A 17,123-nucleotide genomic window follows, 5' to 3' on the forward strand; every position below is an offset into this window, starting at 1 on the left:
TAACATAAAATAATAAATGTAGAATAAGGGGAGCTTAACAATTCTGGAAGATGATGAGACTTGAGGTGTAGGCCAGTAGGTGATTTCCTAAATTGCTCAAGACTAAATTGAACTTGAATGCCTTGGGTTTATCACCAGCCCATTCTGCACTTCTTACGCTTTATGATTCAATGCAATGTTTTTAGTCAAATTGCTAGAAAATTCCTATTAATAACCAAAACTCCCAGAGTCAATCAATATTTTCTTTGTGAATATTTTTCAAATCACATCTTTGCTCAAATCAAAGAAAAAGATCACTTAACTATCTCTAATGTTTCCCACTTGGCTCCATATACACGTATTAAGTGAAACTTTGTCACAGTAGATTAACAATACATATTGTATACAGGATACCCACATTAATAATTTTCAAATAAATCCTTAATATATGCTTGGGTAGCAAAATCCCCTTGGGAGTACTTTCACAATTACATTCAAGTTTGTAAGCCACTTAAAATGGTTAATTAGATCCTCTGCACATTTCGTGTCGTCTTTTACACGTAACATTAGCAGAAAAAAGTGCTAAGACTAACAAATCTTAAAATAGGTTTACTAATATGCAACTGCAAAGGCACATAAATTCAGTTTCATTTTCATTGCTCACATACGCATATTTTTTAACAGACTATGTAACAAACATCAGCTAGGAAAGTCACGAGATAAAACAATGTGTTACTATTCTTCTGCTAAACGCAACTTTAACTAAAATTAGAAATACTGTACATTTCCCCCATCATCTCCACTGTCACCAGCGGGATGAAAAGAGAGAGAGAAACATAAAAAAAAAAACAAACATCACTTGATATGAGATATGAGTAGGTGAGGAAAGATATCTCTAAAATAATAACATCTGAAAAGTAATTAAGGGCATCTTCTCTTTCTCACTTTTGAAAGAGAAAAAGACAAGTAAGCTTGTCCAGAAAGCTGCTGAACGTCACAGCAAGCCTGAGGCTGCTCTAGCACAGGGGCCTGGTTTTAGGCTGAAGCAGAGTTTCAGAAGACGGAGGTAAGCTGTCTGTGCTAGTCCCCAGGTCCACGCGATACCATTAGCCATACCTAACAATCTGGTTTTTTATGTTATTTAAAACATCCCTTAAGAAATTTAAACTTGATATACTCATACTCCTTTTCAACCACTGTCAAGCGGTAAACCCACCCACAGTATTTTTGAGACATATTTTTGAGACATATTATGTACTAGATTGTGGGAGACTTTATAGAAACATCTGATAAGTAAAGACCTTAATTAAAAAAGAGGGTATTTGGAGTGAAATTTTGGAGTCTTTTTCATACACAGCCAAACTGACCTGCAGTTAACAGCCACAAAAAGCGCAGGAATAAATGGTTACCAGTTACCTCTTCAGCCCATTAGCCCATTGCTAATTTCAGAGTTGAACCCTGGGGTAATGGGCCAGTCCAGCTACTTACACTGTGTAACAAAGAGGAGTGAGGTCAAATAGTTAATGAAATGAAGATAATTATAAAGATCGTGTCACTAAAACTCGAAGGAGAATGATATTGGTTTTGGGTTATGGACTAAATAAGAAATGCCAGGTGCTTTTTTTCCAATTTCCCTTGATTGTACTTAGTTGAAAAAAACCTCTAAAACTAATTTACTATCAAGATAATGTGCCAATAATGAAGACTTCTTTAAAGTAAGTAATAAAAGCAAAGAGCTTCAGCTTTCAATTTAATGATCTCTGGTGTTAAATGTTTTCCAGCATGTAATAAAATTTTATTAAAAATTAGTCACTGAAGAAAAGGGCTGTAGAAAAAGTTCCGTGGAAGCTTTCTGAGGCAACAGCAAAAACATACTCAATCTGAAGCAAATTCTGGAAATAAAAGATATGAGGAAGAGTTGCCATACTTGTATGTATTATTGTCAATGATGATTCAAGACTATGGTTGGCATCTAGTTGATCATAATGAGAATAAAAGTCTATAAGCCCAAAGACAGCTATAAAAAGCAGAACAGGAGAGACTTACATGAAGAAATAGGTCATGCTAGTCATGCTTCTGCAATTAAATTACCTTTTATCTTTTTAAGAACAAATTTCTTACCACATTAGCCTTACATTTCTATGGTAAGTACCTTAGAAGGAGACACGTATTCCTTACTCTCTTTGAAATTAAATTCTAAAACAATGGATAGTGTGATTTTTCAATGCTATTTTATTCTGATAATGTTTATGCATTAGGAAAGGGTTATATGATTGTATGTCATTACTGCGTATTACAAAATGTGACTGACTCTACCTTTAGTAATTGCCTTTTTCTTTTTTTAATTACGGTTTTCCAATCCCCGTGCTGAATGCAATGATCTACAGGTGACTGAAACCGCAGGTGGCTGGGATATCTCGTTAGCTCTGGCAGAAGCAAAGTTTCAGGCAACAAAAGTAGAGAAGCACCGAGGTACCACAGAGGCAGACTTCTTAAGGCTTTAATGGAACACAAATCCATTCACTGCCCTCAACGCTCTTGCTGTTTACTTATAGCTGACCACAGATACTATATATTTTGCCCTTAGGGTCAACCTCTGTTTCCTCTGATAAAGTTATGAAGATAACTTTTAAAGTTATTTTTTTTTCCTCAATTGTGAGCACACCATTAGTTTCCAAATAAATCCAAGCACGCCATGCTATATCTGTATTGGTTTGTATTATCCTGGAGTTCAATTAAATGAAAAGATTTACTCTATATGGTTTTCACAATTACATAGAATTTTCATTTACCATCACAGGAAACAAAACAGACAATTTTTGTTTAAAACCCGTCATTGTTTCAAGTCTAACCTTATTGTTTACGATCTTTTAGAAACAGAAACTTTCACAAAGCTGCCTCGGACAACACTGGACCCACTGCTCTCTGAGATCTGAATCTTATTTTATAGGAAAAGAAATAGCTTAATGAGACTGATTTATTATTCTTAAGTTTAAGGAAGGAATAGATGTCAGAATGGAATACATAGCTAGACAGAATGAGAGAATAACGCTGAAAAGTAGTAAGTTAGGAGAAATGATGAGGAGTATTTAGCAACAAAGAACAGGAGAATGAAAGAAAGCAGGAAAACAGAGGAAAAAACCTGACTACTAGAGCCTTTCTCTGCCCTCATGGTCTGAAATACCAGACCGATGCAGAGAATGATTCAGGCAACAGCGAGGAAGTACGCAGGAATGCAAAACTGGAAAAGAACAGACACAAATATTTTACATTTTAATGCTTAGGTTTTCCAAATCCACAAAAACAGAGACTATGTTACCAAAAGGCGTGTACATATTGTGAATTTCAGATATCCAATTCACTTCACTAATATCTTTTTAAATTCAGCCTAGCATCTTTTATTTTTCAGAAGTCCATTTGCCCATCTTTCAGTCTCTGGAGTGGGGTTACTACACACAAGATTTGAGGTGCTTCCTGGCATAATGCCATAATGCCAGCTTGAAATGTAATGCCTAAAGAGAAGTAACTTCCAGGTTATCTTTTCAGCATGTCATACAGAGGTCACCCTGAGTAAAGATAATCACACACATTAGAAAAGCTTTCAGCATCTTAATCTTTCCTATAAGGACAAAAATAAGTCCATAATTATATTTGTGTTTTTTCATAGGTTCTTGAGCAAAGAATTTGCAATTGCTTTATTCAAAGGGTCAGAACCTTCATTTATACTGGAATATTATGATAAATTTTATGAACGGTAATAGCTCTGATATTAGAAAACAGAAATTATTTCCTTAAGTAATTTGTTCTGATTTAGGTTTCTTTCTTGACCTACAAAGGGAGAGAGATGAGATGATATATTGCTACGTTCAGCTGGTTAATTTTTCATTAATCTGAAGCTATTCTGTTAGTTTTCTAGGATCTACAAAAACACTCTCAAAAGACAGTTAAAAAAACCTTTGTTCAGTCTTCATAAATATGGATTGGTTCCAACCTATACATTCCAAACATTTCTTCATTCCTTCAAAGTGTGTATGTATATTTTGAAGAAATGCACACACATAACTCTAATGTTTTTCAAATTTCTAGTCAATTATATAATTATAATATCCTACAGTATTATCAGTAATATGATAGTAATTGTATAACTAATATTTAGTACAAATAATTAACTATTATATTATTATTTTACATAAATATTTATATCAATCATTTCTACTTTTGTAGAATGAAACGGATAAGGTCTAGAGCCTAAGAAATATTCTGGCTTCCTAGATAAACCATAGATCCTTTATAAATAGGTTTTTTAAAAAACTTCAAAACCCCTGATGAAATTAGTGAAGAAGCTAAGACTCTTGACACTACGATCATCTTATTTTTTCAGCAGCCTTGCTCTGTGTCTGCAGTAGATGCTAAGTATCTCTGCACTCAGAATAACTGTGAGTTTAAATTTAACCTAAATACATAATTTCTGTTCCAACACAGAAAAAACAGCCTTTTAATTTCCTATACGGCCATTTCAAAATGCTTTTCAGGGCGTACCTTGTTTCTTGACCAACTTTCCAGGCTTGTACCTTCTTTGAACAGCCTCACAAGCTCTCCTCATCCCTGCTCCAACAAGAACATTTTCTTAGGCTTAATAAAGATAGAAAGTTCCCCAAGCTTACTTTGCTGGAGAATGAATGAAGTACTTCTTTCCAAATAAAAGGAGGATGGCCCACAGTACTTTAGCTTTCCTGAATTTTTACACTGATCAATGTATGCTGGAGTCCACAGTATTCATAATATACGTGAGGCAGAGGCAATGGCTCCTTGCAGCCGTTTTTACCTCAAAAGTGATGCATTTTCTTGTGAGATCTTTAAATCTTTTAAAAATGGAGTGGCAGTTCCCCTTTCAGACTGTGCTATACATTTCTACAGAAGGATTGTTCTCATTCTTATTCAGCCTCTATTTCCTCCATCAGGACTAGTACGCTGAAGTGGCATTCATAGGTGGTCTTTCCACCTACGCTATGTACAATATAGGAGAGGGTGTTATTCTTCACAGTTTGAAATTCATGCGTATTTCCACTCTTAAAATAGCGCAGTTCACAAAATACACAAAAAACACAGGGCATTTATAATGAAGGAATTAACTTGGGGAACACAGGAAGCAATGTTTTTGCATTAGGCAAAAACACTATAGAGCAAACTAGTCACTATTATTCAGGTATCTGTGTCACTGTGTTCCCCATCACCTGTGTATTCAGCCTCGCTACTGGAAATAGACTTTTCTTCTGTTTCACTTCTGATTTTGGTTTGACATTAATTTTCCACAGTGTTACTAAAGCTCATTTTGTTGCATGTGGAGCACAGGTATCTTTACATTGCACAGCCAAAGATATTTGAAGGAGAGCTATTATTACAATTTTTATTTTTTATAAGGTATAATGTTAACCTTTTTCAGAAAGAGGAATTAAAACAAATGGAGTAAGAATGCATTCCATCTACTAACTCCATATAAATTCACAGTTTATTCTGCTAAGATACAGTAAGTGCAGAAAATGCCTCAATAGGAAGTCAGTACCAGTGCTCTGATTCACAGATTATACCAACCCACATTTCCCACAGCAGGCAGCCTAGTAAATGTTACAGTTTCCATCCATTAACAATCTCTTTAAATACCCAGGTCCTTAGGCACTCATCTGGAGATTAAAAAGGAAAGCAGAGTTTCAGTCCTCCTCCTTTCTCTTCATTTTTCTCTTTCCTCATCACCTCTGTGATGGGAATGAGGCAAGGAAATTGCTACAACAAAAGCCAGATCCGACAACTCTCAACTAGTTTGGAAGTATTTTCCACTGGCAGAACACAGAATGGTTATTGCTGCGACATTACAGTCCAAAAGAAACTATATAATAAAAATAATTGTCAACAATCCAGAAAGTTAAAGACCTCATAGTTCAGGCTTAACGATCAGCCTTCTGGTTAGGCTTGGGTTTAGTTGCTAGCGTCACTGAACTTGTATGCACAGCGCCCTAAATCCATTTGTAATGGTCAATGCTTTCAGCACCAGTATCGGTGTTATGACAGGTAAAATGGTTTTGGTCTGAAATACTAGCGCCAATTCAAATGCTAAATTCCATATTTTACGTTCTTGTACGTCGTAAATATTAACTCATTTAAGACAAGTCACAAAACCCACCTCAGACTGATACTGCCTTTGAACACTTTGAGAACTTTTTCTATGATTTAAATGTAAGAATTTCCCATTACTACCCACTCTTCCAAATCACTGAGCTATCCAGAACAACAACTTTTTTGCACTGATTCAGGCACTTCTATGCACTGATCTGCACTGATTTTTTAAGCCTGGTTTATGCTTCTTTATATCACATTCTCTAGAAAGACCAAAATACCTCACTTAAAAGTCAATTCTTAAAATGAACCTTCCCAAGAAATTTTACAATTTCCTTTCCTAATTATCCTTTCTATACCACGTTCTTGTGTTAAATATTATCTCTAACAAGCACTCAGGTATTATGGTTACCAATTATGAATACAAATATACAACCTACTTATTTGCTTTTTTTCTTTTTTTTTTAAGCAGGAAGCACCCCAATCCCAAGGATGATTGTCCCCAAGTGATACAGGTATCAGACACCGTATGATGTGCCCTTCAATGGATTTAAAATAAGTTTGACATTATTAGAAAGCAATTTTTAGGCTGGATGAGAATATCTTTGAAATAAGATATTTACCAGACAAATCATCATTTCTTTCCTGAAGGTGAAAATGCTGCTTATCAGACATAAGATGCATAAGTGCTGTTCATCTAAAGTTCCCATTTTTACATATGAAAACATACTTAAGTAATCACACACATTTATAGTCACCTAAAAATACTAGCCTGCTATATCGAAATGCTTATGCAAATCTAATTAAAACAAGAAAGCTATACATCTGTAGTTAGTTGGTTTGTAAGAGGAAGAAAAAACCAAGGAAAAAATACATAAGAACGGATGTCATCATAAAAAAAAGCCTTCTATAATACAGCTTAAGTGCAGAGGGTATAATTCTGGACTGACTATGATTCTTTGACAACCTATTTCACAGTAGCAGATCTCAGTGGTTTTATAATCACAGATAATGCACAGATTTATAATAATGAGGTGTCAATGTGTGGAAGAAGAGGATTGCAGACCATTATTTTCTCAGACATTTTCATGGCATATGCCAAGTGCAGAGAAATGTGAGCAATGTCTATTAAAGAGGCAGTATAACTAATCCAGGCACTTTTGGACACAGAGGACTACATGCTGCTTCTCAAAAGACTGGAGCACGGAAATACTGATACATTTTACAAACAGGAACATTAAACACAAAATCTGTACGATCACGGAAAAAAGAAGGAAGACTATTCTGTGTTTCAGTCAAATATCAAACATCTAATTCTAATCTCTACACTGCATTCCCCTTTCCTTCGTTGCACTCCAGTAACACCTGTAAAACCAAGGAGACCTCAAATGCTTCAAAGGCTCTGACCCTATGCCAATCTTCAACACAGGCAGAGCGGCTTGTTGCAGAGGACTAATGCTGCTTCTCAAAAGACTGGAGCACGGAAATACTGATACATTTTACAAACAGGAACATTAAACACAAAATCTGTACGATCACGGAAAAAAGAAGGAAGACTATTCTGTGTTTCAGTCAAATATCAAACATCTAATTCTAATCTCTACACTGCATTCCCCTTTCCTTCGTTGCACTCCAGTAACACCTGTAAAACCAAGGAGACCTCAAATGCTTCAAAGGCTCTGACCCTATGCCAATCTTCAACACAGGCAGAGCGGCTTGTTGGGCCTTACCCTTCAATACACCTATGCTTTCATGACAGAGGCACAAACACTTCCAACCTGAAGAGAAGGACAGTAAGACCAAGATAGACAATTCTACAGCCGCATTAATTAGGAGAAATGTGCTCCTGAGATCCCAGAGTGAAGCTCAGTCTACATGGCCTACAAAAGAAGTGTCCGCTCTCTTGCAGAACATAGAACCAGTGATCTTAATCTAAATTAGCACTAATATCCCCATGTGCTGCTATTAATTAATACAGTGCTTTGTTTCCAGAGGTAATAATTTTTGGGAATGAAGGTTTCTTCCTATAAAAGAGTTATTAAGGAACCGACAATCATTATTGTAAGAGTAGCAATGTGAGATCCAGTTTTATAATTATAATCTGCTTTCCGAAATTATATTTCAATTTTAATTACATACAGAAAGATCACTAATTTTCGGCTTCAGCCTCTGTACTAATAGCGAATACCAACAGCTGCCATATAAAAATTACAAACTGACTATGGGTTAGCAATTCCTATTCATATTTCAGGAAAGAGTTTTGGAATTTAAGGAGGACATTGAAGTGTCCTTCAGTCATTCTTCTGTAAAACTTCCTTTTTAACTGAAATCACAGATTTCTTCTAGATCTATTGAATCAGTTGAATACATGAGCAAAATGCAACCCTGGAGATGAAAATTATCAGGACAGTTGTTAATCACTGTAACTCTTGACTGTATTAAAATGCTTGACTCTATTGAACCAAAACACTTTTCATCAACTTTTTTGTCTCATGCTTTCTCCTAAACTGCCCTTCCCATCTTGCATGACCGGAATATTCACTATGGCCTATCATCAATTCCATAGATCTCTTCTAGCAAATTTGATTTGGGTGTCCCAGACTATTTTATGTTTTCATATCAGCCTTTTTCACTAAAAAAAAAACACGATAAGCAAAAACCGTCTTACTGTTTAGTGCTATATTACCACAAACTCACTATCAGTGCCTGACAGGTAAGTAATCCTATGAATTAGCATCCTCACTTATTTTAGGTGCAAATCCATCTTCCTTGTAGATTTGTTATGCAGACATGGTCCATTTAGCAAGTGATAGACAAAATTTTGTTCCTCAGCAAAAAAAGTAGCTGCTTCCCAATTTTACCAGTTTATTGACATCAGAAACAGGCTTAGAATTATCCTCAAAATTCATCCTAATCTTTCAATGAATTTAAAATCCTCCTTAGTTCCAGTTTGATGCTCTTACAGGACAAACTTTCAAAGTTGTTTAAAAAAAAGAGAAACCATACCTTGGCGCTTGTCACTTGAAATGGAACTTTTGAGCCCTTTGTAACTGGGGATGTCAGCTTCTCAGCTGGTTTTGAAGGGATAAGATTCCTAGCGGGAGGCTGATTGTGCAGTACGGAAGACAGGCAAAGCTGCACGGTCTCCTTCAGAGCTTTCAGCTGGGACTCCTGGGGAAAACAAGAAATCATCAGTTCTCTAAGATGTGTTATTATGAACGGAATTGCTTGCTTTCTCTCTCTGCGTTAAACCAAACATTTATGAGCAGCTGCTGCTTTTTCTTATTAAAGGAAGAAATTAAGGTTGTTTAAAGCAGTTTTTTTAAATGGTTAGGTTACTGTGCATCACACACCAAACTGCCTAGAAAGGCATTGCACTCTTCCCTTTCCTCCATGCAGTTTTATCCCCATTGGTTACTGCAAAAAATTATTAAATAGTATTTTATCTGAAAAGAAACAAAAATACAATCTACCAAATATCATACAGTGTCCAGACTTTTACATGTAAGAGTTACAGAGAAGTAAACATTCACAAGTATTGCAGACACAGACTTTGCATGGAATTTTGTTTAAAATATTCAGAATAATTGGTATTTTTCCACAGGTTATAAAGATTGGTTTTAATCCAACAAAGATGACTTCCCTCATGAGCATATTGCGCTGTTGCAGCGTACAGCAAACAAACCATATGTCTTTTCATCTGTTAAGAATATGATTGTCCAGATCCATTACTGTCCATCAAGGCAAACTAAAACTTTTAAGTGGTGAAGTGCTTGCAACTCATGTTAGAACACCGCTATGTTACTCACAGAAATACAGATAGATGTATTAATGAAAATAGCAGTCTGTCACTGAAATAAGCTGAGACAGTAAGAACAGTGAGATAACTACAGCTCTGAGGAAATGTCATTTTAAATCTTTGCTCCATCACAGCAAGACACTTGGAGTCAAATGTTAGATATTGAGGCAACTTCCTTATACTCATTCCAGGGGGAGTTAGGCAGCATTTGGCCTTAAAAAACCATCTTGCTCTTCTTCCTTATATTAAGAACGCGCCTATAAATACAGGCTACATCAGCACATTTCAATCTTCAAAAATTTTTTTGAAGATACACAAATCAAGTTATACCATGGCAAAAGTTGATGGAAAATATATGTATAAGTAACATTACATACTACATGTGTGAAATATTACATATACAATATAAAAATATTTCACAGTTATACAAATTCTAAGCAATGGCATTCGGCATACACCACCTTGCTTAAGTTTATTTGCTAAACAAGTATTTTTTAGAACCCGACAAATATTCCATGTTTTACATCAGATAAACTTCCCCTGAACTGGAACCAGGGAATGTATCTCATAACTGGGAAAGATCTGAGTGTTTCTTTAAAAATAAACAAACAAAAACAGTTAGTAGGGTACATTTCAATGGTAGGATCAAAGACAACCATAAAAAGACTATTAATGCACAGCACAATAAGGAAAATCAAAGAAATGAGAGATGGAATGGAGTTTGGTTTGTTTGCATACAAAATTGAATGTCTTTCCCTTAAGGTGTGTGCAGTGAGGAGGAATGATAGATTAACATCAAAGAGGACAGCACTTTGTATGAATTACTTATTAAAATGTATGAACCTTGAGTCAGACCGATATGTCTCTGACCTAATGGCAATGTGAAAGGGAAAGGATTACTTTATCCATCTGACTCAGGGATCTTTTAATTTCTAATTGACAACAGAAGATCTTGGCATACTTCTTTTCACGTAATATGTCTTTTCCCCTACCTTTTCAAGAAGTGACTGCACAGAGAACATAAATCACTATCTGACATAGTCAAAATAAGCTCAGACACCAAACTGGCAGAGGTAGCAGACTAGGTAAATTTGCTTGAAGATACGGACTCAGCCATTGTAGCCCTACATGGCCCTAGTGCTCCCTGCCAATCACAATGATGTGAAACCACACTCCTCCTGTCCAGAAATCCCTCTGATAATTTCTTGTCCTCTCATCTCCCACGCCTGCCATCCAGTGCTTGTTCTGCCTTGGCTACGGCCAGCCATTTTGCCATTCCAAAGGTAAAAGCAGAACAGGTTATTTTGTTTTCATGCTGTGGGTAGCAAAATTCAATTTTGACTTTGCTGATAGGAGATGTATAAATGGGCAGCACGAGCGTACAACTTAAGGAAACACTATTGGAACCAGGGATGCCGTTTGATAAAGTTCTCGATAACCTAGCATAGATGTGAATGTGGTCAAAATAGGCTGCTTGCTGGTCAAAATACTGCCAAGATATGGTGCATGCCTTCAGATTTCCCAGATCTGTTTATACTCTTGTCGTGTGGTTGGATTCAATATAGTATAATTTGGGCTGTGGTAATGCAAAAATTGTCAGTCATCCAAGGGTCCATCACAGGAACCAGAAAAGTGCTGTGATGTAGACTTATGAGAGACACTATGTCCACTGTCAGCACAAACTAATATTTAATAGAAAAGTCTGATAATCTCCCAAAAGAAAAATACAAGTTAATGCCTATTTATAGGCACAGTTTGAGATTCAATCACTCAATTATTCATTTCAAATACAGCTCACGTTCCAAAAATGCACATTGCTTTACACATTGCTTCCATTCCAGTTACACATTGCTTAGCTGAAACTGTGCTACCATTGTCAAAACAGTTAAGACCATAGTCCTCACTGAAGACATGGATGGACCATTGGCCGTCTCTAACTCTTTTCAATTCATAGTTCATACAGAAAAGCTCTTAACCAGGGGGAAAAAAGGTACCTACAACTTAAATGGTCTTATTACTCTGCAGTTAGAGCTAGTCAAACACAGATATTTCTAGTCTTATAAAACTGTCTCAGTTCTCACTGGCATGAACTTTGTCTTTTTCCTTGATTTGCACTGCTTTTTTTACTCCTGCTTGCCATTTCCACTGCACTTTTGCAGCATGGAAGCAATGATGCCATCCAAAGACCTTCTTGATGATGATTTGCAAGAAGATGACACCGGGCTTCTGGTAAGCCTATAGAACCATAACTAAGCCCTAAATTAAAATTCTATAATATTTAATAGGAAAGAAACAGAGAGTCAGAGAAGTCAGTTGGGTGCGCTGCAAATCCCCTTTTGATTTGCAGACAGAATTCCTTAATAGCATTCTCATTAAAAGTTCCTGATGTCAAATATTCTTTGCTTTCTCCTTCACAACTGTCTGCATTGTAATGAATAACTGCATTTAGAAGGTATTTATGACACGCATTGCTCTCTTGCCATTGGCACAGACAGTATATTGGCACTAGTGAGAGACCATGTTTGAGAGTGTTATACGAGCAAAGAAGGAACATGCTTAATTTTTAAATTAATATGTGGAGCAGTTCAGTTTAGTGTACTAACAAGAAACACATGATATATCACCAGATGCGCACACAAGTTTGAATAATGCTACTGTGAGCATTGCTTACATAGATGACATTTTGCAACACTGGATGGAAATCCTCACTCAAGAGGATGATTTCAGTGATTGCAGTCTGGAAGATTAAAGAAAAATGCTTTTAGTGCAAGGGGCGTACTTTTTCTAAAATGTCTAATGGAACCTGAAAATAATAGAAAACCAAACCAAAAAAGTAGTATTTGATAGCATACTGAAGTTTTTTCCTTTCTGATAAACTGCTTCCCTATTGCACGATATTTTCTTCCCAGCTACCTTAAATCTAGAAGAAAGTTCCCCTGTTGCACAGCTGACAGGAGTGAACGTGTCCTGCTTTGTCCCCTTCCTGGGATTCCCCACAGCCTCCCTGACACGAGTGGGCACCTCTGCCCAAAGAAGAGTTAGCTCTGCCACATCAAATCCACCCTAACAAGAGACTGACCCATTTCTATACTGCATCCTACTTGGAGCTATGACTACACTTCAGATAAAAGTCATATCGGTTACAGGCACATTCTTGTTAGTGTACTTTTGCACATAAAGAATTGTATAGCATTTGGTTTTCTGTGGGTTTTTGAGATGTTTCTTTCTAATTTGGTTGCACTCCTCTTAAATAACTTTGCAGTTGTACTTAACTTCATGCATCATAATTAGTTCCACTGACTTCGGTAGCATTACACCCAGGTACATGCAATTAAGTATGCATCTAAATCTTTGCAAGACTTTCATTTGTTTTTGTCAAATTGCACTGAAACATTCACAGCTGACAGAGACAAACATGCTTACATTACGTTACACTTCTTACTTTGTCAAGGGCTGCCTTTTCCAATTCATCTTTTGCAACTGCTAGTTTTTGCTCCAGATCTGTGAGCTGTTGTGCCTGTGGGAATAAAGAAGAACAAACTGATGTAATCTACAATGCATTTTTTTCCTTCATAATTTTTCATGCAGTGCCTGTGAGAGAGGAAAGGATATAAATTTTAAAAGTAATATATATGAATTGGGTCAGAATTACTTGCAAAAAGACCAGGCCTCAAGGGATATTTTTTTTCCTGAGAAAAAGTGTATTTTTATGTGGGAACTGGGCTCAAATCTGCTCCATTTATGTGGATGAAAGTTTACTCTAATTTCAATGTCAGCAGCAAGAACAATTCCATACTATACAGTATTTAGAGTTATGCTATAATATCCTTCTGGAAAATTCAAAGTATCCAAACAGTTTATTATTTTGTTCATTTATCTGTCTTCCTTTTGTAATCTGAAATACTGTTTTGTAGTTTTAAACATTGAGATGCTAACATTAACGTAACTTGGCATAAACAGAGAAATTAGAGAACACCCAAACGCTCACGCATGCAGACATCTTATGAAATGCTACTGTCTGCTGGTATACAAGAGGTTAACTCCAGCTTCATATCTCCATCTCCTTCCCTAGAGATAGGAAAGGCAAATTCACAAGAATAGCTAGTTATGCAACTACACAGTGAGAAAGCATTTGGGGAGATTTGCATTTGAAGGCAGGGTCAGGCAAGCAGTCTGCACCCTATGTGGAAGGAGTGTTGGCTTTTTGTATGACATAACCTTATTCTCCTGCAAGTCCTTCTGGAGGAGATCTGGCCTTTACAATGTATATGCAATGTATTGAGTGTTCAGGAGATGCTTTTAAATCCTCAGTAACTAAAGATAATGATTTTCTCTCCCCTTCCCTAGGAGCTAGATACACTCAGACTGTTCACTTCAGGGAAATACATTCTCTGCAAAAACTTTCCATTTTAGGGAAATACACTCAAACAGACTGCTCACTTCAGGGAAATATATTCTCTGCAAAAACTTTCCATTTTAGGGAAGCAGGAGCTCCCAGATTCCTGCAGTTCTCGTCCCCATCATTAATAGCACATTACTATGCAACCAAAAGGAATAAAGTACAGTTTTCTTTTCTGTTGTATTTGCAAAAACTGCCCAGTAGTTGTTTTCCCTGTTTATGAAAGGAACCATAGAGAAAGACACTGAGGTAACCAGTTATCCTCTCTCTCTGAAATTCTGATTAGATAATGCACATTTTGTGCATGCAGAACAATTAGATCAAGTTCTCATTTCTCAGTTAGAAAGCAACACATTTGAATTTTGACCAAATATTTGCAAGCACCCTTTCCCTCAGCACCACCCCATGCTCACCAGGTTTCCGAAGTTCATCCCCAGCCAGATACCAGTTTCTTGCCAGGCTTTTCAAGACTCTGCTGACTGTAGCATAGCTTAATGTATAGCCACGCAACATAAATGCTGTTTAGCATAAACCCCACAAAACACGGTTAACTCGGTCTCTGTGTTGGGGCAATGACAGTACTTCCAGCACATATCATAGCCGACGTGTATTAGCTTAGGGAAGCCCATATTCCTCAGCAGACACCTCAAGTGATGTTTATTAGCATTAGGCATAGGCTGTACTGGCTGATAAAATGACAAAAAGCCTGGCATTCCCAGTTCCCCGCTCATGTAAAGAACTACTTAGCCGCATTTTAAAACAGGATTAGGCATTTATCTGCAGATTTATCAGAGCAGCCACAGTTTCATTAGTCAAAACTATGTATGATTAGGCAATCTTGCTTCAAAGCAGAAGTCAACTGCTTGCTCAGAGGCGGGGCAGTCTCTTGTGAATGCAGTCCCTAATTTCCACTGCATCACGTTTCTTAGACCCGATACCAGTCACTACCACACACACCACACACAGTTCAGACCACTGGTTTGGTTCCTCAGTCTGGCAACAGAGCATCCAATACAGAAAGAATCCTTCCATTTCATTAGAATTTGCAAAATTTAACCGGACTTATGACTGACTTCTTAAAGAAAAAACTTACTAACATATAAGAATTTTTCTAGAGTTCAGTAACATTTGCATTTGTTACTATAGTACATAATATCACTCACAATAAAAATGGTCCCAGTCAATGTTTGAAAGACTGAACATTAAGCTTGGCTCTACCTGAGGCAGAGACAGTTCTCATTAGATACTAGAACTAGACCGAGTAATTTCTCACTTATTAAACTATTTTTACAGTACATTTATAAAAATTAATACATTTTAAATTAATAAGAGCCGAGATTTGAAAACCAGTATATATAATTAAATAATTTAAATTGCCATTAAAAGAGAAATTATACAAAATAACGTTTACATGATAAATGAGAGGCCAGGGTGGCATCTCTGATGGTGTGCATTGCTAAAGGATTAGAATCGCATGGAAGATGATGGATTGCCACGTGGTGTGGGCCAGACAACTAGGCAACTTCTCCATTCAGCACCATCTGTGTTACAGCTTAAATCAGTGGAATACCAGAGCCAAAGTTATGAACTTCAGGATGTCTGGTTTTCTTCAACACATGCATTACGTAGGCATCTGAAAATCTGGGTAGTTGATAGGAAGCAGGTAATGATGGTTACAGGTGACTGCTGCTTCTTTCCTTCCAGGGGAATGTCTGGTGCTATATAATACATTGGACTCAATGAAACTGGAAACTGCAACCATATCAAAAATCAAGTTGGAGGAAAAGTGTTCAATTTCTTTAATTGCTGCCTGCCATTAGAAAGAATTAATTAATTTAACATATTGTCATAACACCGCTCACATCAAGTAAAACATTTTCAGTTTATGGTGAAAAGGTGTTCTTCCAAAGGACAGGCTCACATGTATCCATAAAGTCTTTCTGAACTCATCATTTATCAAGCCTTATTTTTATTTTTGGTAATATTGTCATATCTTGATGGACTAACTTTTTCCTGTAACTTTCATGTATATTTATTTTATTTCACAGATTACTGAGCCAATAGGCCAGTGATATCAATCCAACTGACATCAAGTGAGACTAAAATCCTGGCATTAAAAAAGCATTTTTGATGAACCACTCATTTGAAAGTAGTGATATTTATCCCAAAACTGAAGAATAATCAATTTTTTTTCTGAAAATTTTTTTCTATCAAGGCTGAATTCATATTGCAATACTTTCACTGCTGTTTTAATTTAGAAGTTTTTTAAGGAGCCTAATTCAATTAATGTGGCTTGGATACTGAATAAAGAAAAAGGACAAAATACCAGTAGGACTACACAAGCCCAATTCTGATGAGTAAAGTGCCTTTAAAAAGCATAGCCTGGAAAAACTTAAAAATGCTAAGTTTCTCTTAGGCATTCTTGTAGAATAGGGTCTTACGGAGGAAACAGTGAGATAAATCATTTTTTCATCCTCTGAAAGACTGCACTAAGCAATTACTGTCAGTGAAGTACACTTTTCTAACTCACTTAAATGAATGTACTTACCTTTAGTCATTGTGGATTACATTACACAAAATGCCCATATTTAAATTCTTCCAGGCATAAGTATAGAAAGCAAAGAGAAAAGACTAGTCTGATTTCAAGTAGACAGAGAGAAATCCAAATTGACATAGAATTTTTTATAACGAGTAATTCAGACTGGAGAGAATTTCTGCATATAAATAAAAAAAGAGAAGGCAATGCCTGCATGCTTTTGGGATGATGACTTTGAACGTTCAAGAATTTATAGATATCATATCAATATAATATCGGTAGGTGAGATGTTCATGTTC

The 17,123-nt window shown here is 36.3% G+C and overlaps 1 protein-coding gene across 1 annotated transcript in view; it reads right to left on the reverse strand.

The window, feature by feature from the left end:
- Positions 1–17,123, reverse strand: part of LUZP2 (leucine zipper protein 2) — a 204,765-nt gene that overhangs the window by 32,144 nt on the left and 155,498 nt on the right. Inside the window, exons 8-9 of the mRNA XM_009288871.1 lie at positions 13,332–13,406; positions 9,097–9,261 (exon numbers count right to left, since the gene is read on the reverse strand). Of these exons, the coding sequence (XP_009287146.1) occupies positions 9,097–9,261; positions 13,332–13,406 (240 nt within the window). The remainder of the gene's footprint in view (positions 1–9,096; positions 9,262–13,331; positions 13,407–17,123) is intronic.

The sequence above is a fragment of the Aptenodytes forsteri genome, unplaced genomic scaffold (assembly GCF_000699145.1).
Source record: "Aptenodytes forsteri isolate BGI_AS27 unplaced genomic scaffold, ASM69914v1 Scaffold8, whole genome shotgun sequence".
Taxonomy (NCBI): Eukaryota; Metazoa; Chordata; class Aves; order Sphenisciformes; family Spheniscidae; genus Aptenodytes; species Aptenodytes forsteri.